This window comes from Hyposmocoma kahamanoa, unplaced genomic scaffold (assembly GCF_003589595.1).
Source record: "Hyposmocoma kahamanoa isolate Upper Pololo Valley unplaced genomic scaffold, ASM358959v1 62, whole genome shotgun sequence".
Classification (NCBI taxonomy): domain Eukaryota; kingdom Metazoa; phylum Arthropoda; class Insecta; order Lepidoptera; family Cosmopterigidae; genus Hyposmocoma; species Hyposmocoma kahamanoa.
This window is the reverse complement of record NW_020653850.1, coordinates 13,475,329-13,498,060: the sequence shown is the minus strand read 5'-3', so window position 1 is coordinate 13,498,060 and position 22,732 is coordinate 13,475,329. Positions and strand designations below refer to the sequence as shown.

At 35.4% G+C, this 22,732-nt stretch overlaps 2 protein-coding genes across 2 annotated transcripts; one reads left to right on the top strand and one right to left on the bottom strand.

Moving 5' to 3' along the window:
- Positions 1–256: 256 nt before the first annotated feature.
- Positions 257–1,590, top strand: LOC113229774 (c-Myc-binding protein). The gene is made up of 2 exons (XM_026463457.1): positions 257–409; positions 1,079–1,590. The coding sequence occupies exons 1-2, from the start codon at positions 395–397 to the stop codon at positions 1,325–1,327; spliced, it is 264 nt and encodes an 87-aa protein (XP_026319242.1). The 5' UTR covers positions 257–394; the 3' UTR covers positions 1,328–1,590.
- Positions 1,591–1,755: 165 nt separating this feature from the next.
- Positions 1,756–16,923, bottom strand: LOC113229562 (ATP synthase subunit O, mitochondrial). The gene is made up of 4 exons (XM_026463210.1): positions 16,897–16,923; positions 16,569–16,823; positions 15,272–15,463; positions 1,756–1,988 (listed from the first exon to the last, which is right to left on the bottom strand). Exons 1-4 carry the CDS (start codon positions 16,921–16,923, stop codon positions 1,833–1,835), a joined length of 630 nt encoding a protein of 209 aa, XP_026318995.1. The 3' UTR covers positions 1,756–1,832.
- Positions 16,924–22,732: the final 5,809 nt, after the last annotated feature.

Here is a 22,732-nt window from a genome sequence, read left to right as displayed (position 1 = left end):
CAACCGAACCGATAGTCAATTATTCAGGTTCTTTAACATACACAACTTTCATGGTTTATTGTAATAGAATGTTATAACAGTAATCTACCATAGTTTCCAAGAAAAGAAATCACTCAGTAAAACAATCACTTAAATTTCAATATAATCAAGTGCACGTCAGGTGTAATCTGTTGCTTAAAAGTGCCAAATAATAGACAATAGATTTATGCAGTATGAAAGCATTATGCTGACATCAAAAAGAACTCATGTTCGGCATTGTATGTACTGTAAATGGTTGCGGTTTGTTGTGATTTAATATCATTTTGAAAGTGTGTTGAGGTAGATCATATACCTATTTATTCAGAAAGCGTATCGGAGAGAATTTTTTAGGTATTATTTAATTAGATCACTTAGTATGTCTTCGTATAAGGTAAGATCAACTTTCTCATCACGTCATTCAAGCGTGTTAAAATATTATTTGGAATTTTTTTATTATTAAACAGAGATAATTTTTTACCTGAGACATATAAGATAAAACACCACGTGTTACGTGGGGCTAGTACGAAAGGACGCGACTTGCGCGACAGCGACAAAAGTGCTAGAGATACTGCTGTTCTCGCATAGACATCTCGCTCGCTATATGTCGCTCTCGCGCAAGTCGCGCCTTATCGTGCTAGCCCTACAGAAATTACCGAACAAAATGTACATATACACAGGTGTGTAGCATCTTTGATGAAGTATTTTATAGTGTTAATTAATTACATAAAATTTGTTATACACTTTCGCACCCTCATGGAATAATCACGGAATCAATTGAAGAATGGCATAAGTGAAATTACGTCAGACACGTTTATTGCTGCTAGATACAGAAAAATATAACCTACATCCTATCCAATTGGAGAGGATGTGGATTATATTCTTATGTATCTAATGGAGCAAGAAACATGTTTGACGTAAGTACACTTATGCCTTTCTTCCATGAGGAGTGCATTATGTAAAAATGCTTTTAGTTGTTTTTATATTTTCGTGGCAAAGTAATAGTGAAATGTAAAAATATAGATGAATATGGCATGCATATGTAACATTGTTTTTGTTACAGCCTATTGACTCAAAAAGAGAAGAGTTCAGACGTTACCTGGAGAGGGCAGGTGTAATGGACGCCTTGACGAAGGTGCTTGTCAGCCTTTATGAAGAGCCAGATAAACCTGAAGATGCTTTGGAGTATGTCCGCAAGCATTTGGGTACAGACGGAGCTGATGATGAATTGGAGGCAGCCAGAGCCCGGATTGCAGAGCTGGAAGCCGAAAATGCCCTTCTCAAAGGGGAAGCAGCACCCACAGAAGGATAAACTTAGTTTCCAATAATATTAATTAATTAGTATTTACAATTAAAGTTTAATGATCTCATTATCATAATAATGATCTTTAGAGTGTTCTTGTTGATCCTGAAGAAATATAACATAGTGTTATGATTACTGTGAGAGTATTATTTTTGTTATCAGTTAAGAATATTACGTTTGGCATGCCTGGAGCATGATTAAAATTTTCGTTTGATTTATGATGTAGTTGTTTCATTTTATTTTTATTCTTGACAAAGCTGGAATACACCTGCTGCTTAGTGTCACCATTCTCTAATAAAGGCTTATAATAAATAGTATTTTATTCATAGCCTTACCACAATAAATGTGTTACTAACATTTATGAATCTCTACCTATTAATGGTGGACAATACATTTAATTTTTAAAGTAAATAATGTACAATAAAAAAATAAACAACAGATTATCAGAGAAATTTATTTATTACATAATTTAACATTCTTCTTACTAAATAACTCTCAACTAATTGATTACAAGTTAGATAGCAGCACTAATCAGTTCAGTATACTTCTTGACTTTGCTGGCTACACTCATGTCCACATATTTGTCTGCAATTGATACAACCATGCCTCCAATCAGTGAAGGATCAACAGTGGCAGTCAGTTGCAGAGTCTCATTGGGTTTCAGAAATTTCTGGAAAATGTCACAAATTCAGTTTAACAACGAGAAGAATATATTATGTATATACAGGGTGGAACAGAATGACCGACGAGGACGAAAACTGTAAAGGGTTTTCATTGTGTGCTTAACTGTACTGAAAGCCTTTTTGTTTTAAGTGTAATAGTTTCCGAGTTATTCAATGACAAAAATTTGAGATTTGCTTGAAGAGTGTGTTGTCAACCCAAGGTCATAAAAACAACAGCTGCCTGGGGGGAACTACTGGGAGGTATTCAAGGGAAAAACTTGGTAGGTTACTTTTAATAGGTAGTTGATCTCCTTCCTTGATCAGCAAATAATACCCCGTCAGTAGCTTTCTTTCATCATGTGAATGATTAATTTATTTATTTATTGTGAATTATGATTAATTAAAAATGATGATTATAATATGATAATTATTTTATTTTATTACTTCGAGAGTAATAAACACCCCTAAATTCCGTGTTTGACTGCCTAATATTCACATTTATCGAAAAAATGCACCTCTCGTAGAATTAATATAAGCTACAGCGCATAGTTAAGAAATAATAGTGTTCAGGATAAAAATAGCACTTAGCCAATATATAACTTGGAACGATTTTTCCCACTAGTTCTATTATTTGCATATTATATCGGTCACACATTACCCCTTATCTTAATAACTATAATATTCTGAACATGACGAATAGCCGAATGCTGGAGCTCAGTAAACTTGTCTTTATTTTGAGATTTGAGATGGAACGGAAGGCAGCACTCGTACGATACGCTATCTGAGTCTAAAATTGTCACAGACTCCTAGATTACATTCGTTTAGAGACAATTTCCGCTTTGTCGCTTCTAAATGTTGGACCGATCTTTCACCACCAGTTCATCATCAAAACATGCATTCAAATATATGTATAAAGAATGGCTGCTGAAACAACACAAGACTTCGTGCTGTTGGTTGAAGGTAAAATAGGCTCTGCTAGGTTAATTATATTAATAAAAATATAATTATAATGAACAATATTCAATTAAATTTCATTCTCTGCCTGTTCTATTTTATATATATATAGTAAAATGCTTTTTACACTTTTTGCTGCATAGTCGGTGCGTGTATCATTGCAGTTTAGTATACAAATTTTAACGGGAATTTCTGTAGTATATATTACGTGAGGCATAGGTCATTGGTCATGGTGTTGCTCAGCCCTTCAATCACTGGTATAAGACGACTTGTAGGTCATTGTGAGATCTATGCTGTGCAACACGGTTTAAAGTACAACCAGAAAAAGAGTGAGTTCTTGCTGTTTAAGGGTAAAATTAAAGAACCAGCCTATGTGCCATCAATACTTTTAAATGGGGTGGGACCTTTGAGACGTGTTGCACAGTTTAGGTACTTGGGTCATATTGTGACAGAGGACCTAAAGGAGACACTAAGAGAGATACTAAGGGATACACTAAGAGAGATACTAAGGGAGACATATAGAGAGAGAGAGCGCAGGGCGTTGTCGGTTCGAGGCAATATTTTGTCTTATAGATTCACAAAGTGTACGACTGAAGTGAAGCTCACACTCTTTAGTGCATATTGCCAGAGCTTCTACAAATGTGCTCTATGGTCCAACTTTACGCTGAGATCGTACGGCGCCTTGCAAGTCCAGTGTAATAATACATTCAGGGCCTTGTTGAAGCTTTCCCGTTTCTGTAGCGCATTTGGCATGTTTGCAGGTGCTGGTATGGATGATTTTTTGCCATCATGCGCAATATTTCCACTTCGTTAGTACGAAGGGTGAGGGGTAGCACCAACGAGATCCTGAAGATGATAGCAGACAGGATGGATGCAGCTGTATCGCGGAGGTTCACTGAGTTGCATGTTCTACGTGTGAGTCAGTGATCCATCTGGGTGACTGGGTTCATTCTGTTTGTTATATTTGTAAATTATTAATATTAGGTATTATTTATGTGACTAAGTACTAATCCTAATACTAATATAGTTAAAGGTGTCATGTTACTAACTTGTATGGACTACATTGTCTGAAATAAATTATTTTTATTTTATTTTATTTTTATTGAGCATACTGAAAGTTCCTGGAACGTGGAACTGGCCATTTATAAAAAAAACTAACAAAAACAAATACGGCATTTGAAAAAGGAACTCTTTGCGAGTCATTTGGTGATGAAGCCCCACATAGTAGCTCTGTCTATTCGTCGTTCAGTGTATTTAGATGTGGACGTGATCATCTCCATGACGATGTACAGGGCACAAAAAGCTTGACACTTAAGACTTAAATTCAACTCAATGCCGCGTATGATAAGAACGGTCCAAAGTACATACAAAGTGTCAAGCTTGACATGCTCTTGACTGTACGTGAAGATCGGCCGGCGACAGCGGTTATCGAATTGAATATTGACACCGTACGACAACTACTGATTGAAACTGAAAAATTACTTGTCAGCAAATTCGTACTGCATTAGGCATTGGAATGAGCCAGGCGCAAAACATGTTGCATGTGCATCTGAAGGTTCGGAAACTTTGCACTCGATGGATACCGCACGATTTAACGGAATACTAGCAACGACTGTGTGTAGAGTGGTGCCGTAAAATAATAAAAAAGTTTAATGGAGGACAATCATTGGCTGTCTGTATATAATATCGTGGCAGGTGACGAAATCTGGGTGTACTGCTTTGAACCGGAAGGAAAAAGCCAGTCCGCAGAATGAGTCTTTTCATTTGAAGGTTCACCGACGAGAGTTAAGAAAAATCGGAGCACTGGTAAGAAAATGGTTACTTCTTTCATCGGCTAATCAGGACATTACACTACTGTATTGTTTGAAGACCAAAGAACAGTGAGTGCAGTTTGGTATGTAAATACTTGCTTGCCCAGAGACTAGAAGCAATATCGTCCTTTACCAGGACAACACCTTTACACATTCCGCTAAGTTAACGAATGCGTATTTGAAGGTCGCAAATGTGAAGCTGACACTTATCCACCATACAGCCCAGACCTTACAGCATGCGACTTGTTTTTATTTCCAAAAATCAAAGATAAACTTAGTAGTGTAAGTTTACAATTTACAAAACCGGAAGCGGCGGTGAATGTCTTCCGCAAAGCCATTGAAGAGGTCCCTACGGGAGACTGGTCTCACTGCCTTTCACAATAGTTCCAGGGAATGCAAAAGTATGTGAATAGGGAGAACATAAACTTTGAAAAACAATAAATCCATTATAAACATAATACAGGGTGGCCCATAAGTCCTTAGAAAAGTAAAATTTGAATTAAACGAAAACGGCGCGCGTGAGCGGTGCAGGGGAAGCGGGGGCAGTAACTTCGGTTTCTGGGAATTTAGTCGCGATGGAGCGTTTCACCGGAGCGGACCGTGCGTTTTGTGTGCGCGAGTTTTATCAAAACAACAATTCGGCAACCGTTGCGAGGCGAAAATTTCGAGAACACAAAGGTTTACACAACTTTGATGACACCCCAGCTCTCCAAACGATTAAGAATTGGGTTGCTAAGTTCGAGGAGACCGGTTCGACGTTAGATAAACCGCGGTTGGGTCGCCCAAGAACATCACGTACGGAACAAAACATCGACACAGTGGCACAATCTATTCGTGAAAATCCAACACAGTCAACTCGTAAGCGTTCCAGTGCATTAAACGTATCCAGGACATCGTTACAACGGATTTTGAAAAAAGATTTACTTATGCACCCTTACAAAATTCAGTTGGTGCAAGAATTAAAAGAAACTGATGCTATTCAGAGAGTGAATTATGCTAATGAAATGTTTAATCGGTTTACTTCGTTCAATAACATAATGTTCTCTGATGAGGCACACTTCCACATTAACGGACACGTTAGTAAACAAAATTGCCGCTATTGGAGTCCGATTAATCCAAAACTTAAGCACCAGAAGCCCTTACATAGCCCAAAAGTTACAGTTTGGGCCGCTATGTCAGCCCATGGCATCATAGGGCCTTACTTTTTTGAGGACGGCAGAGGGCGTGCTGTTACTGTTACTTCGGAACGATATGTGGCCATGATCGAGGAGTTTTTCACACAAAAATTGCAAAACTTTCCAGGCTTTAATGCCCGAACATGGTTTCAACAGGATGGAGCAACTTCCCACACCTCCAATACTGCTATGCCCGTTATCCGTCAACTTTTTCCAAACAAAGTTATCTCTAAGAGAGGAGACATTTCGTGGCCACCACGTAGCCCGGATCTGACTCCAATGGATTTTTTTTTGTGGGGCTACCTTAAGGCTAAAGTGTACGACTCTAACCCGCGGTCAATTAATGACCTAAAAGAAAACATCCGCAGAGAAATGGCAAGCATTTCAGCACTGACGTGCCGCGCAGTCATCGACAATTTCAGAAGGCGTTTGCAAGAGTGTCGTGACTGTAACGGATTACATTTGGACGACGTTATTTACAAAAAATAATTCCCGTTTTTCTAGCTATATTTACAAATAATAATATTATTCATAATGTAATTAGTTTTATTTTAATTAATTTTTTTCATTACTAAGGACTTATGGGCCACCCTGTATATGGTGTTACTTATCAGAATCCTGAAAGTTTCAGTAAACTTACAGCTTTCTAAATTATATATTTAATTTGAAATTGCATACTGCGGTGTCTACAGCGACAACTATACTTCACTTGTAGGTCTACGTTATATACAAGGTAAAAGATAAAGATAAATTTATTTCAATATAATTTAATCTAATACAATACAAGTAAAACAAATGTAAATAAATCTATTATAGTATTCAAATAAGAATTAAGAAGAGAATCTAAATTATACATTCTTAATAGTAAAGGAGTCAGAATGGCGGGTGTACCTTAACGGATCCTGAGAAATTTGGTATCAAAAAAATGTACCAAATTTGTACTATTTAGTACCTCTGTTTAAAAAACTTGTACCTCCATCAGAACGAAGTTATAGCAATATCAAAGCTACAACTGCCGTATTGACTGTCAATATGGCGGGTGTACCTCGGTTTAGCAGTATTTATTCAATAACTATAAAGACTTATTATTCCAAAAATTTCTAACTTAATAGTACTCTAAAGTAAACTCCAGCTCGATCTGCTGGTTAGTTTCTGAGAGATTTCAAAGTGCCGTGTGCATATTAACGAATCCTGACATGTTTGGTACAAAAAAATTACCAAAATTGTACTATTTAGTACAGATTCTTTTTTTCTCTCTCTCTTATAGTTTGGCACTATGGCGTCCAGCCTTTGGCCATATGCAATTTCCACTGAGTTGCAAATTTTTGATAATTCTTCCAAATAAATATTTTCTTGCTTCTTGAGATTTCAGGATAATTATTATTGTCGTTGCAGTTGTTGTTGTGGAACTTTGATTGGGTTTATGGATATTAATATGAAATTAAAAACGGTGAAAGGAAATAGCAGAATAAAAAAAATTGTACCTCTATCATAACGAAGTTATAGCGAAATCTTTTTTTTTTATAATTTTTTTTATATATAAAAAAATAAGTGCGCATTTGACCTCCATCTCACCTGATGGAATCAAAAGTGTAATTCTCGTAATTATTGATTTCTGTCATTTGGCTGACATTAATATTATATAGCATATTTAAAAGTAGCTGCCTGTCCTTTTCTTACACATGACATGTGCAAACGTGAGAGAGACCAGTTACGTCATTTACGTTTTTTCGGTTTACCACAAACTATCAAAGAAAAATTTTGGACAACGATTTGATAGAGTCGCCTTGATTAACTTGAACTTGAAAATACGGCAAACGTGCGCACGGCCGTGATTTAAATTAGTAAGTAAAATAATTCCTTGTATCAATGCGAAACGATATAAAATGCGTACAAAGAACAGTTTGTGTGCACCATAATACGTGAATACAATCTACCTTTAGCGCTCGATCCCACAAAAAAAAAACAGGCGTACAAAAATGCACACGGGAGACACAGTTCGCTTCCCCGCAATTATGTTCTTATAATACATATATTATGTTCTTTATAAATTCATTATATCATTTCGGACTTCTGATAGATAACCCTACAAAATTCCGTCAGGGTAACACGGTCTTTGTCAGTAAGATTATCGCCTAGTCGAGTTGCCACTGCCCTGAGTAGCACTTCGTGATTAAATAAAGCGTTTTCGCTCTTGAGAATAACTATCAAATCTAGATTGGTAGCAAAATTTGCCATTATAATATTTTACACACAAATGTTAACAGTTGAAAAGTGTATATTATACTAATTATAAAACATATTTTCTATCTATTTGTTGTTGCTCTTTGACCATTAAAATTAGTGAGGTGATTTACAATTGTATCTTAATTATCTACCGCTCATTAGGGAGTTCCAAAACATGCTCTGGCAAAATGTACATAAATCTATTGAAAATCTTGTATTTAGAACTAATTACTCAGTAGTATAATTATAATTTGTGACCATATCCATACTCTGAAATATCACTTATTTAGTCTCTTTAGTTCATTAGTACGCAGTATTTTGATGAGTTCCCGCAAAATTTAATTCGAAATACATTGTCATCACAGTAATCTAATGAAATACGGTCATGTTTATTACAACCATTTATTTTAAATAATGATCTAAGAGAGAAATAAAGGTTTCGTATGGTACTAGATGTATAATTCTTTGTTATATTATTAATACAAAGATCGAACACTCAGAAAAAATTCCCTTCGATCCGGCCGAATTCGAACCGACGTCTTCTAGCATACCGTGCCAGACGCTATACCAACTAAGTCACGGAACGAACCAGCGGACCTCACGAACTTTTCTATGTGCTTGTTGTCGTGTCGTTGTATTTGGTGTTTCAACGACTTCTTAGTCGTAGCGCCATCTGTGAGATATCTATGAAAGTTTTATCACCCAATTAGATACCTTTAAAGCTATCGGCCCTGGCTAAAGATGTCGCTATTCACTGTATTTTAATTTTTTATTGAATTGATATTCAATTATTTTTTGTGAAATTACTCCACTACTTTGTTATAATTATTAATACAACGATCGAACACTCCGAAAAATTCCATCGATCCGGCCGAATTTGAACCGACGTCTTCTAATTGAATATAAATTAAATAAAAATGTAAAATGTATAATTCTTAGGAAATGAAACTATTTTTCCGTATCGTATATTTGTTTTTTTCAAACAAAACGAAACGTCGGTTTGTTTGAAAAAACAAATATACGCGATTTAAATCCGGAAAAATAGTTTCATTTCCTATGTGTAACAATCGCGAAAACCTATGCTAGTGCTAGCTATGCTCTAATTTGCTTTTTACCTAAATTTTATCTGCTAAACAATTGTATGCACCCTATGCATACACGTAAAGAACATGCGTGCGTTTTATTTTCTTTGTTTAAGGACACTATTTTGTTTAAACATTTTTTATTTTAAATATATTAAGTAAACTACAAGAAAAATTTGTTTCATGTCGATCTGGAACCAGACGAAAAGCATCGAATGTATCAGCTGCTTATCATCCCGCGCAAGTCGTAAAAATCGACGTGAGGGATTGGGTTGAATAGTGTCTTTTATGTAGGCGACAGGCTGGCAACCTGTCATTACTTATACTATTGTATACACGTCTCCCAAACTGGTTGTAAAATATAAGTAAGACTGTTTACCGGCGAAGGATTGTCTGAAATGATTGATGGCCTGTCCACTTACTTCTTTGACAGATTATATACAACACATAATTTGTATTTATTTGTCACCTTTTGGAACTTGTATTACTGTTGTTGTTGTACTGAATAAATTATTTATTATTATTATTTGGTGCACTAAGTTACACAAAATCGGTTTCATTAATTAAGAATCCTAACCCAAACATTAGCCCAACGTGACTTTGGTAACCTTGTGTCACTCAAAGCTCTGTCTACCCCTATGGGAGACAGGCATGATGGATTGTACATTTTAAAAATGTGCATTAGTTATCTTTCGCATTAAAACTTGTCACCAAAATTATTTTTTTTGTTTTTTAAAAAAAAATCCGCAGTGTTTACCATCATATGAAGTATGTGAAAAAATTGCAAATAATTAGGTTTATAACCGTGTTGTAAGGACATTACGGTTTTCCTTGCTGTTCCAGAGATATAATGATTTTTCATATCAGCTCCATATATTTTTGAAAAAAAAAAAAATATAATCAATTTTCATGTCAAACTAACTCACTTGATAAATTTGTGCATAGTAATAAAGAACCGAAACTATTTCCAGCAAAAAAAAAAGACACTTTAAAATAAAAGTCCCAAAGTCAAAGATTATTTATTCCATAGGTAAAATAAATGTACACTTGAAAACGTCACATTTAAGCTACTGCTCGTTCACTACGCTGACCTCCCTGAGAAGAACGAGCAAGAAACTCTAGGGATTGCTCTTTTCAAATAAATGCTATGGAATACATTTTGAATCAAATTTGTGTGGATTCTGGAGCCATGTCGTCTTTCCATACATCTTTATCTAACACGTATCTTCTTTCTCATTGAAATTATGTATATTTTTACGGGCATATAAAATATTTGAGTAAATGTACTGTGATGCCACAGTCATGATACCAGTCTCCTTAAACTTTTCTCTGACAGAAACCCGAGAGCCTAGACGGTACACAAAGCCAATCGCTCGTTTTTGCAATACAAATATGGTTTGAATATCTGCCGTTTTACCCCACATGAGAATCCCGTAGGACTTTATACTATGGAAGTAACTAAAGTAAACTAGTCTAGCAGTATTAACATCGATAAGCTCACGTATTCTACGGACTGCGTATGCAGCGGAGCTTAATCTGCTGGCCAGGGAAGATGTATGTGGAAACCATTGAAGTTTACTATCTAAGGTCACTCCCAAGAAGACTGCTTTATTAACAAAGTCTAACTTTTCTCCGTTTATTTCTGTGCTTGGACTAGTCGATTTTACGTTAGGTAATTCAAATTTAACACATTTTGTCTTCTTGGCATTAAGCAATAAATTGTTAGCATTAAACCAATAAACTACCTTAGAGAGGGTATCTTTAATATGGTCATAGTTAATGTCATGTCTGTCTATTTTAAAAATCAAGAATGTGTCATCAGCAAACAACACTATTTCGCAATGGTGCTTAACAAAGAATGGCAGATCATTAATATAAATCAAAAATAAGAAAGGCCCAAGTATTGAGCCCTGCGGAACCCCCTTTTTACCGGAGAACCCAAAGAAGTCACGCCATTTATGTCTACTTTCTGAATTCTACCGTTGAGATATGACGAGACAAGTTTCGACGCCTTGCCATTTACACCGTAATGTTCCAGCTTCCTAATAAGAGTAATATGATCAACGCAATCAAATGCCTTTGAGAGGTCACAGAAAACACCAAAAGCATTCTGGAACCTTTCCCAAGCATCCGAGATGTGTTTTAGTAACGCTACCCCCGCATCGCTAGTCGATCTACTACTAGTAAACCCGTATTGTTCACTATGAAAAATATGATTCCTAACGAAATAGGACAATAATTGAGTCAGCATAACCTTTTCGAATATTTTACTTACAGCTGGTAAAATTGAAATGTGCCTATAGTTGCTAGGATCAACTTTCCTACCGCTTTTGAATAAGGGAATAACCTTGCTGTATTTCATTAAACCGGGAAAAACATCTTCGGCAACGCACCTCTTGAAAGCTACAGCTAAATGCGGGCAAACTAGATCAATAACTGAGTCTATAACTTTATCGAGTTCTTAGGTTTTCGCGATTGTTACACATAGGAAATGAAACTATTTTTCCGGATTTAAATCGCGTATGGTCACGGTTGACTGTCAACAGTCAACCATGACCATGGGACCTGTAAAGGGCCCGAAACGTCGGTTTGTTTGAAAAAACAAATATACGCGATTTAAATCCGGAAAAATAGTTTCATTTCCTATCTATAACTTTAGTTGATATGCCCCACAGATCTTCAGTTATTTTAACATATATTGATTTAAAAGCTTTTATCATGTCTTGTGGATTAACATGACGGAAATTAAATAAACTGCCACAAACGTTAACATTTTCCTTTAGGAGATCAATAGCAAGTGAAGGGGAGGAATTTAATGTTTCTGTAGTGTTCACAGCAATTTCCGAAAAGAACGATTCAAAAGCTTGGGCTACTGTATCTTTAGATTTTATAAGTTTACTGTCTAATTCTAAAACTATATCTCTATCGTGTTGTTTAACCCTGCCTGACTCTTTATTTATTATGATCCAAGTAGTTTTATTTATCGATTATCTAATTTTGTCGCTGTGAATCTTAACCTTAGAAGCTACACATACTTTTTTAAATATTTTTGAATAAATTCTAACATGTTCTATGAAATTGGAATTAGTATTATAAGTTTTCATAGCATATAGCTCATACAAACGAGACCTACTCTTATGAACACCTACTGTTGCCCAGTCGTTGAATTTAGTCTCTCTATGGAAAGTTAATGTTTTCGATTTAAATATATTATCAAAGTCATTTTTAATTAAACCAAATATCGTGCTATATAAAGTATTTGGAACCTCCGGTATATGGGGTAGAGAATTTAAACTACTGCCGATATTATTTTGAAATCTAATGATTCGTTCTGTGGTACGGTCTGCAGAGAAATTGGTCTACCTTCTTGCTCATTTTACAATTAAAAGAAGCCAATTGGCCACCTTTGGTCTGATCTTAAGCAATTTATTATTGATTTAGGGTCGTATTCTAGAACTCTACTCAATGCTCAAGTCAGGATTTGAGTATGGTTTAAAGCACCCGAAATCATACTCAAGTCCCTGCCATTACGGTCGTATTTCCAGTGCTTGTGTTTCCAGTGCAATCCTGACTTGAGCATTGAGTAGAGTTCTAGAATACGACCCTTAGACACTTCGTCTGTGTTACAAAAGATGTTGTCAATACAAGTAGAAGAGGAGGCAGTGATGCGAGTAGGTTCTAGGAAAAGATTAATCAAGTTAAAACTTTCAAATAAATTAATGAGTCTTACAGAAGTAGAGCAGTTTTCCAACAGGTTTACATTGAAATCTCCAGATATTACTACGTTTTTTTTGGTTGGAAAAATCCGCTTTAAACTGTCTTCCATAATTAATTCAAACTAGTTAAAATTAGCAGAGGGGGGGCCTGTATACACATAAGACGACAAACTGATCCAATTCCACACATGAAATCTTTATAGTTCGTTCAGTAGAAAGATCTGTGATATTCCAAGTCTATGAAAGCAGATTTTCAGCCCACTGTGCGCCGGGAGTACTAACGTCATAAATTGTCATCGTTATTAGAGTTGTCGCGACGCGTAAAGTTTACTTCTGGACAAGAATTTTCAATGCTCTGATTTTACATTTAACGTAAACAAAAGTATTGTAGGGTCCTTAACGCGATACTTTTGGCTTTGTCGGTCATTCCATTCCACCCGGTATAACAGGATAACACTGTAATCTTTATTTTATTTTTATTAAAAAACAATTTGATGGTATTATTTGTTATTTAAGTAAGTAAAACAATTACAAACAGGGTGACTTTTCTATCACTAGGCAATTTTAATATTATGATCTTTGATGAAAATATAACGTGTTTTTTTTTTATATGACTCAGTACTAAAATGTTGAGAAATGACCTCACACACTTATCTAAAACACGATCACGTTTTTAGACAGACTACGCAAAACGCAATCGTAACATTACCCCGCGCCTCTGCCTAGCGAGCTAGCTATTGTAGTTTATTGTACTCTAGGCCAGTGCGGCGATGCATCTGTGGCGCGCGCTAATTATGCTTAATTAAAAATTTAATAACCTTTATCATAACACCCATAATTGTTTTTAAAAAATACATGAATAATATCAGAATTACACATGTTTGTTTTTCACAACCTAGAAAATAAATTGAAATAACCATTTCGACTTATTTTGATTTTTACACACACTCAGAACCACAGCAATCAGAACTTATTTTCGACTCTTGAGACGCGTGAAACTGAAGTGAAATACATTTTGACGACCTCAGCGGACCAACGGTTAGCGTTTTCGACTCCCAGGTTGTGGATATTAAAGGTGGGGCGAGGTGAGCACCTAGACGGAAGTAGTAAAAGTAGCGTGACGTCTGTTCGAAACGAACATGAGCCAGCTACCAAAAAAATGAATGCGACGACGCGTCTCGCGAGATTCTCTTCCCCTCTTCACCCGAATTATCCCTCATCGGCCCGACTAACGTGGTGTTTTTGACTAGGTAAACATATATTATCCATTATTATTTTGGATAAATAATTTTATTGCGAAAAGAAGGATGGCGAAAGCTGCGCCCAATAACGATAAAGAGCCATTCATGGACCTTGCTAGTATAATTTTGCGTTTTAGTTTGTGCCTAGTTATCAATATATTTTTGTGTATTTTTAGAAGTCAAGAAAAAAATAATTGTAAAACCTTATATTTTAGAATAGATGCAAGAACACAACACAATTGATTCAGTTCGGCCATAGATTAGGTAACATTCTTATACGCACGTTTAGCTTTAAGCATGATTGAATGTTTACCTACTTGAAGTATTTTATAGTACACACATAAAACTTTAAAGCTATAAAATACCAAATGAAATAATCAATTAAATAGTAGTGACTTAAAGCAAAAAATAAAACACAATGTGACAAAAATATTTAGACAATATATAATTGGGAGACAATTAAAGTTGCAAGGGAACGTCACATCGAACAAGAGACGTCATGTGAATGTCACATTGATATTGAGAACACTGTGATCAGTGTGATTTGTGCCATTTGGGCAGATTAATTTTTATTCATTTTCATTGCTGCAGAACATGATAAGGCATATTAAATGTGGCAGATTTGAGAATATACGGGAAGTTCTTTATTATTTTTGGGAACAAACTGAAAACTTTTTGTTTTCTGCTACTACGAACTACAGCGAAATGCGAAATACAGGACAATGTTACAAACATAACCTATATCAACTTTATAACCCCAGCTTCTACTGTACTCAAGTAGCTTTTTTGATGCTTTGATAATGAATCACAAGTATTGTTAGGTCTCCTTAATGAAAGTCGTGAGAACACTGCGTCACAAAATACACGGGATGTCGCCATCTTTCTTTGACCTTTTTTTACCCACCAAGTTTCTTTTCAAAAGTGGAGTCTGAATGATTAGAAAATATTGAGTAGAAAAAAATGTGGCTACTGTTAAAAAACTCACCATACTGAACCATATTGGACCACTATAAAAGACAATGCAGAAGATTTTATAATTCCTACTTTCAGTTATTTTCAAAATGCCTTTTATAGTAAAATACAAACCTTGAGAGCAGCTTCCAAGTTTTGTTTCTGTTCTGCATCGAGAGGATTAGCGGTAATCACTTCGCATGTAACTTCACCACGGTGTGCAGCCATCATAATCTTGAAGGCATTGATCACTGCCTCTAGTTTATCCAAACGGCCATTCTCGGCAAGAAGGCCCAGTAGGTTACTTGTAGTGGGACATAGATTTGTCTAAAAGTGAACAGTAGTCGTGGTGTACAAAATTGTGGTAGTTGTAGGACTAGTAGATAATAGGAATTAGCTGCTACATTCCAACCATAATTGGCTGTCGCGACTTGCGCGAGAGCGACATAAATCGCTGGATCGGTATGCGACAATAGCAGTATTTCGCTATTCGCTCAATTCGCACAAGTCGCGACTAGGTGCTGGTGTCTAACCACCATTCTTTTTAAATTATACTAAAAGTGCAATGAATAAAAAAAAAAATTACCAACTTTGTTAGAGGCACCATGTATCTTTAGAATAAGTGTTGGGTTCAACATACATAATTTAAACCCAAGTACCAATACTTCTATCACAATGAAAACTATGTAACATACAATGACCAATTAATACTTAATTTATGAATTGTGCTTGAAAAATTTACACCTGCATTGCACAAATCGATGGGTCCTAACCTAAGTATACGGGCCAAACTAACAATTTGATCATTTTCCCTTCTTTCTTTCTTTTCTTTTTCACTTTCTTTGTGGGAAATGCTTCATTTCATTATAAAATGAAGCATTTCCAACAATGTAATCATTTCACATTTCAGTGTAAGCAGGAAGAGAAATAGAAAATTATATGTAATTCTATTGTAAAGGATGAATTACTTATAATTTTCTATTTCTCTTCCTGCTTACACTATGCTCGACGATTTACACATGAAATATTAGTAACATAAGGAACAACTAAACATCTTTTTTTAATGTAACGGACATGCTATATTTGAAACCACTAGGCATTCCTACATTTTAATAATACCAATTGATAGAGTGGGAACATCCGAATCCAATGATATATGTAACTCATTTTCGACAAAATGTACCTTACATTAATTGATACAATATCAATCAGTATCAATTCAAAACAAAAAATGTCATAATATTTTTTGTTACATTTTGCTTTAAAAAAGGTGTTAGTGTACAGGCTTTTATTTAGCCTATCCAACAACACCTCGCTTAATGATATATTAAAAAAAAAATTGTTAGTAAAAAGAATTTGCCAATGGGTAAAATTTGGTAAAGGTAAAAACAAGATTGTTGGTAATTATTAACTATTTTATCACAGTGTTTACCTTGGAAGCGACTTGTTTAAGAGCATCGACCTTCAGGCTTCTCTTCAGTGTGGGGTTGATGATGAATTCTTTAAGTTTAGGATCAGTTTTAATCGATTGTTTAAAACTGTTCAATTCCTTCTCGACAGTGTCCAAGGTCTTGGATTTGGACGCAGCCGAATATAAGGCTGCCGCATATCTACCCTCCAGGCCAAAAACCTGCACTGGCGGTTTCACCATTTGAGCAGCAGTGGCTGAATTGCTCAAGGAACGTACCTGAAAACATTACGTAATTCATTATACCACTGTTAAACAAAAGCAAATAACATAAGGATTGCTAAAAATTCACCAGCATATTTGTCTTCATCAAGTGCATGATTATAGCTGTTAATTATTCACAGAAATAATAGAAGCCACCCCCTGAAGGTCGATCAAATCCAAAAATTCGACACTCGACAGCGAGATCACACAGCACATGTGCGTTCAATTCAATATTTGTTTGGTAACGTTGAAGTTTCTATTAAAAATGATAATTGAGTATAAGAATACATAGCAAAAAATACCATCGAACAAACCATCATGTTGGCAAAAAATCTTCAACAATCTTTAGTGTCTTAGCTTCTATTGAATAAAGTAACAGTGTAAAGGAATTTTATAAATGAACAATATGCGATAGTAATTTCATAAGTAAAAGAAATTTCAGAACGCACACAATTGACAGTTCTATTTTTTTCCTTCGTTCCGTTTGGAACAGGCGAAGGTCGGATACCATACTGCCTAGTCATTAGTTTCTCTTTTTCTCCAGTAAATATGTTTCAATTTAAGTCTTCAGCGCAAGATCCTTCAGTTTAAGTTTTCAGTATTTCAGTAAGAGCCTTGTAAAGTCTTTAGCTTATAATATAATCTCAGTACAGAGTACTAATTCGCCACTATACAGAACTTTACACTGGAGCTAATAAAAATCGGTTCTCACTACTCATAGTATATTGAGGGAGAAATAGCAAAATCAACCATTAAAGTAATTGCTCCTAAATTAAAGTTAGGCGCTATTTATAAAAATGAATCTTCATGCGTAAACAGCCACCTTTCGAGGTGGATGATTTTCTTCAAAATAAAATGGGACCACTATGGAAGTACCCCCTTCCAACAAAAAAAGAATCATGTAAATCGGTTCACAAATACCGGAGTTATCGCGTAACATACATACAAAAAAAAGAACATACAGACGAATTGAGAACCTCCTCCTTTTTTAAAGTCGGTTAAAAATATGAATTATCCAGGATACGAAAAAGTCTCGATAATATACTAGAGCCTAAGGGTCGTATTCCAGAACTCTACTCAATACTCAAGTCAGGACATGAGTATTGCAGTGAGCACTGAAAATCATACTCAAGTCCTTGCCATTAGGGTCGTATTTCCAGTGCTTGAAATCATACTCAAGTCTGCTCAAGTCCTGACTTCAGCATTGAATACAGTTCTGGAATACGACTCTTAGAGTCGTATTCTAGAACTAGGTTTAGAGTAGAACCAAAGTCAGGACTTGAGTACATATTGCAGTGAGCACTGAAAATCATACTCAAGTCCTTGCCATTAGGGTCGTATTTCCAGTGCTTGTGAGTTGAGCATTGAGTAGAGTTCTAGAATATGACCTTTAGAGTCGTATTCCAGAACTCTACTCAATGCTCAAGTCAGGACTTGAGTATGATTCAAAGCACTCGAAATCATACTCAAGTCCCTGCCATTAGGGTCGTATTTCCAGTGCTTGTGTTTCCAGTGCAATCCTTACTTGAGCATTGAGTAGAGTTCTAGAATACGATCCTTATTAGAGTGTCGGTCAACCATTTTTGATAACCGAGACCTTAGAGGATGGAAAAAAATAAAAGAAACCGAGACCGGTTCGATCATTACTTCCCTTTGACAACCGTATCATGTATGTACCATAAGTACTGCGAAATGGACACGGTTGGCCATCGAGTATGGTTATATTATATTCGATGCGGTTGGCATTTAAGATGACGTTACGTATTTTCGATTCCTGTGTCTGACACAGACCAATGTAATGCTATCTCTTTTGGCTTAAGACGGCACGCAATAATTAAACAAAGGTAATAATACTATGTTTATGTTTTCTACGTCGAAATGCATCACATACATGTAACGTCTGATTTATATATGTCAACACTTAGAATAATAACGCATAGAAACCTAGTCCGCACACGCTAAGTGAGGCAAATTGAAGCGCGCCCAAAGGGCCTACACGAGCGGACGGGCCTTCAGTGCTCAAGGTCAACTTGCACCGCGAACAGATCAAGAATTTTAGCTAAAAATGACGAAATGTGCGGTAAATGAGTGCAAAATACCTCAGAGAAACATAAAATAGATACTAACATCACATTCCACAAGGAAGTAACGCGTTTCGACTTGTATTTTTATGTATATATTCACTAAAACCGAAAATTAACCTACTACTAAAACTAGCCTACAATTTGATTTTTCCTCACTTGTGACAGTTCGTTTGATATGAAACTATCACTCTATGCGTTATTATTCTAAGTGTCAACATAACATGTCCTTTAGTTTCCATAGTCTAAGCCTTTTTCAGTACCTAAATCAGTAAATTGTAACGATTGTCGTATTGTACGCATTGGTTTTTAAAGTAATATTTTTTCAAGAAAACGCAATGTCGGGTAGTGATGAAAATACGCACGTTAAATCGCCTGAGCGGAAAAATTGCGTAAAGGTAGAATAACCGAGACGTTACGAAACAAATCCGCGTACAAAGTACGAGAAGATGATAAACCTGAAGAAGATTATTTTCGCAAACGATTAGAGTGTTTTAAAAATGTGTGGGAAACAGATTGAAAGCTGTTTCTTACTTACTTACTACTTAGTCATTTTAGTCAATTCAAATCGGTAAATGAAGAAAATAATTTTCTAGCATCCATGATAATAGTTAATTTCTAAAGCATCGACGCTCATGAAAAGAAGTCATAAACAAGTGATTGTTGACATAAGCTTTAAATGTTATTAAAAATTAAGTTGAAAAGAAGTTACTGTTATTATAAAGTTTAAAAAAGTGATAATTTTATACATAAGATTAAAAAAATATTAAAAAATTAAGTTTGAAAGAAATTATTGTCATGATATCATCTGTATTTCTTACATTTTATCATTGACTTATGCTTTTAAACTATAAAAAGATGTTTTTCCCAAAGTAATGATTTCTTTATTTTTTTCATTATTTTTCCCGAAGAGTCCACAGACTACTTAGTGAACTACGTGGAAGAGTCCTCACTAGACGTGGTGAATTCGATAATGCCATGCGTTAGCATCTAATAGTCTGTGGATAATGCAAATGAAAAACTATCGATTTGAAAGTAGTTTTTATTGTGCGATGATTGTTTTGTTCTTGTACCGTGACAGAGCGGACTGTCTATCAATGACGCCTCCAGTCCTATATGCTCTAAGGTGGTAGACATCCACGACATTAATAAAATTAAAAACGTATGATACTATTATGTCATTCACTCACAGCATTCCTTTGTAATGAAGTCATTGCTTTTAATTATTTTGACGTTGACGTTTCATTCAATTTTTTTTTTCTTCGTTTTTGGCCTTTCGCGGTCAGCGTTGAAGCCAATGACAAGATAATTTAACTTCATTTAAAAACAGGGAAACCTTTTCGTATGTTAAGGAATTTTGGAAATGGATTTAGGAAAAAAACGGATCGGGAGAGGAATTTCATGTTAGGAAATTTGTAGAACAGACAATAAATAATAATAATAATATAATATTAATGATATAGGAACTGTCTAAATTTTTATATTGTTTTCTACAATAAAGTTACATAAATACTTATAAATATGTGAATCATTACATGATAACAGTACCGAAATGGACGTAGGAAGAGGTATACCTGATTGGATACGGTTTTGGAAGAGTAAGGAATAATCATATTTAGGGCAGTTTGTAAATATGTGCCACATTCGCATAAATCACTATTAACGATGTTCAATTTCGCAAGGTGTGCAGGAGTACAAACATGACCCAACCGAAGTGATGAAAACCATGGTTTTACAGGAATAGAAGGTTGAATGTAACCATAAGATTTACCTTTTAATTTACTGCTTTCAGACCACATCACACCCCAATCATGTCTAAGGAAAAGTTGCCAAATCGTGATTATAATTTTTATAGTACGCCGTGTCCCCGTCAACAGCAGCATCATTTGCGAGCTGATCAGCACGATCATTTCCATGAATACGGGAATGACTCGGTATCCAGGAGAAAACTACAGACAAGCCTTTCGAAGAGCAAGCTAACAACAAATTTCTAATTTCGAGTATTATTGGGCAAAGCATTCGCGTTTTAAAAGGAAATCTAGACAGTGCCTGAAGAGCACTCATAGAGTCGGAAAAAATGACAGTATTTCTTAGCTTAGCTAAGAGAACGTACTCGACTGCCTTATATAAGCCGAAACACTCTCCAATAAAAACAGAAGTTTCTGGAGGCAATTTAATTTTTTGAACAATGTTATATTGTTGATGATACACACCAACGCCAACAACACTGTCGCTGCCATGCTTAGAAGCATCACTAAAAATGCAGTGCCACGATTGGAAGTCCCTGTCTCTAATGAAATTGAAAGTATGGGAGTTTTCAATAGAATTCTTATTGATACCTAAAGACAAACGGATGTCCAGAGATAAAACTAAAGCTTCGTATTTAGTAGAGAAAAGAGGCAAACAAAAGGAGTTATGAATTGGAGTTTGCAAAGACAAACACTTACGGAAACTAATAACCAGACAAGGAAGAGACTTATGAGTCCAATAAGGAGATGTTGATGCGTCAGTTGAGAGGCGACGAAGTCGTAACAAAAGAGGATGTTTTGTAAATTACACGCAACGGAGCAGATATTTATCGGATAAGTATTGGCGTCTCAATTGAAGAGGAGGTTCCACACACTCCACTTGCAACGCATTGATGGGACTCGACTTCATTGCTCCCAGAATAATTCTTAAAGCTTTAGATTGCACTCTATCAAATTTTTTAAATGCCGATGAGTAACATGGGTCAAGAATAAAAGATGCATAATCAAAAAGACTCCTAATAAGTGAATTATATAATAATTTTAAACAAAAAGAATGTGCTCCCCACCAAACACCCGTTAAACATTTGATAATATTCAGGTTTTTCTCACATTTAGCTACGATGTAATCTGAGTGTGGAATACCAGTAAGCTTGGAATCTAAAATAACCCCCAAAAATTTAGTTTGAGTTACAAAGGAAAGAGGAATATTATTATAAACCACATTAGGTATTGGTGGATTACGTTTTCTAGAAAATAAGACAACAGTGCTTTTGGGAATGGAAAGTTCAAGGCCATTTGTATCTATCCAATGTTTCAAATGTTGAAGAGACTGTGTCATTGAGTAAGATGCTTTTTGAACACAACCGTTTACATTGTACAGCAAAAGATCGTCAGCGTATTGAAGAATTTTAACAGAATTATTAAGTGAGGACTCTAAGTCATATGTATATATATAATAAAGAATAGGGCTATGAACAGAGCCTTGGGGAAGGCCCTTCTATACATAACGAGTTAACTTAGCGCCATCCTGAAGATGTAAATTGATATATCTTTCAGACAACATATTTATGATAAAAGAAGATAACATTACGGGAATTCGTAAATCATATAATTTCTTTTGAAGCAGAGAAATTAAGACATTATCATATGCTGCACTGATATCCAAAAAAGCCGATAAAACAGATTCATTATTTGTAAAAGCCAAACGGATATCCATCACAAATATACTAATATTATCAAATGTGCTTTTACCTTTTCTAAATCCAAATTGGCTTGACGCCAACAAACCATTCCAAACGGTTTTTACCCAAGTGTTCAGCTAACTTTAAAAGTACCTACGGATGAAAGAGCTATAGGACGAAAAGAGGAAGCATCCGACGCTAACTTGCCAGGTTTTAAGATTGGTACTATATATTGATATTTCCATGATTTAGGGATATTACCTGACAACATAACTGAGTTTACTATATCCAAAAAGTATTTAAGGGTCCTGTCGCTACAATTTATGAAAAATGAATATGGGATGCCGTCTTCACCTGGAGATGAATCCTTAACGAGAGAAAGTACACCTTTCAATTCGTTTAGAGAAAAGGGA

What these genes read in the sequence shown, in the direction of transcription:
- LOC113229562 (XM_026463210.1), bottom strand. Translation starts at nt 16,923, where the DNA reads ATGCACTTGATGAAGACAAATATGCTG. An exon ending in TGATGAAGACAAATATGCTG is followed by an intron (nt 16,824 to 16,896) that starts GTGAATTTTTAG and finishes TAATGTTTTCAG; the next exon opens with GTACGTTCCTTGAGCAATTC. An exon ending in ACTTGGAAGCTGCTCTCAAG is followed by an intron (nt 1,989 to 15,271) that starts GTTTGTATTTTA and finishes GACATTTTCCAG; the next exon opens with AAATTTCTGAAACCCAATGA.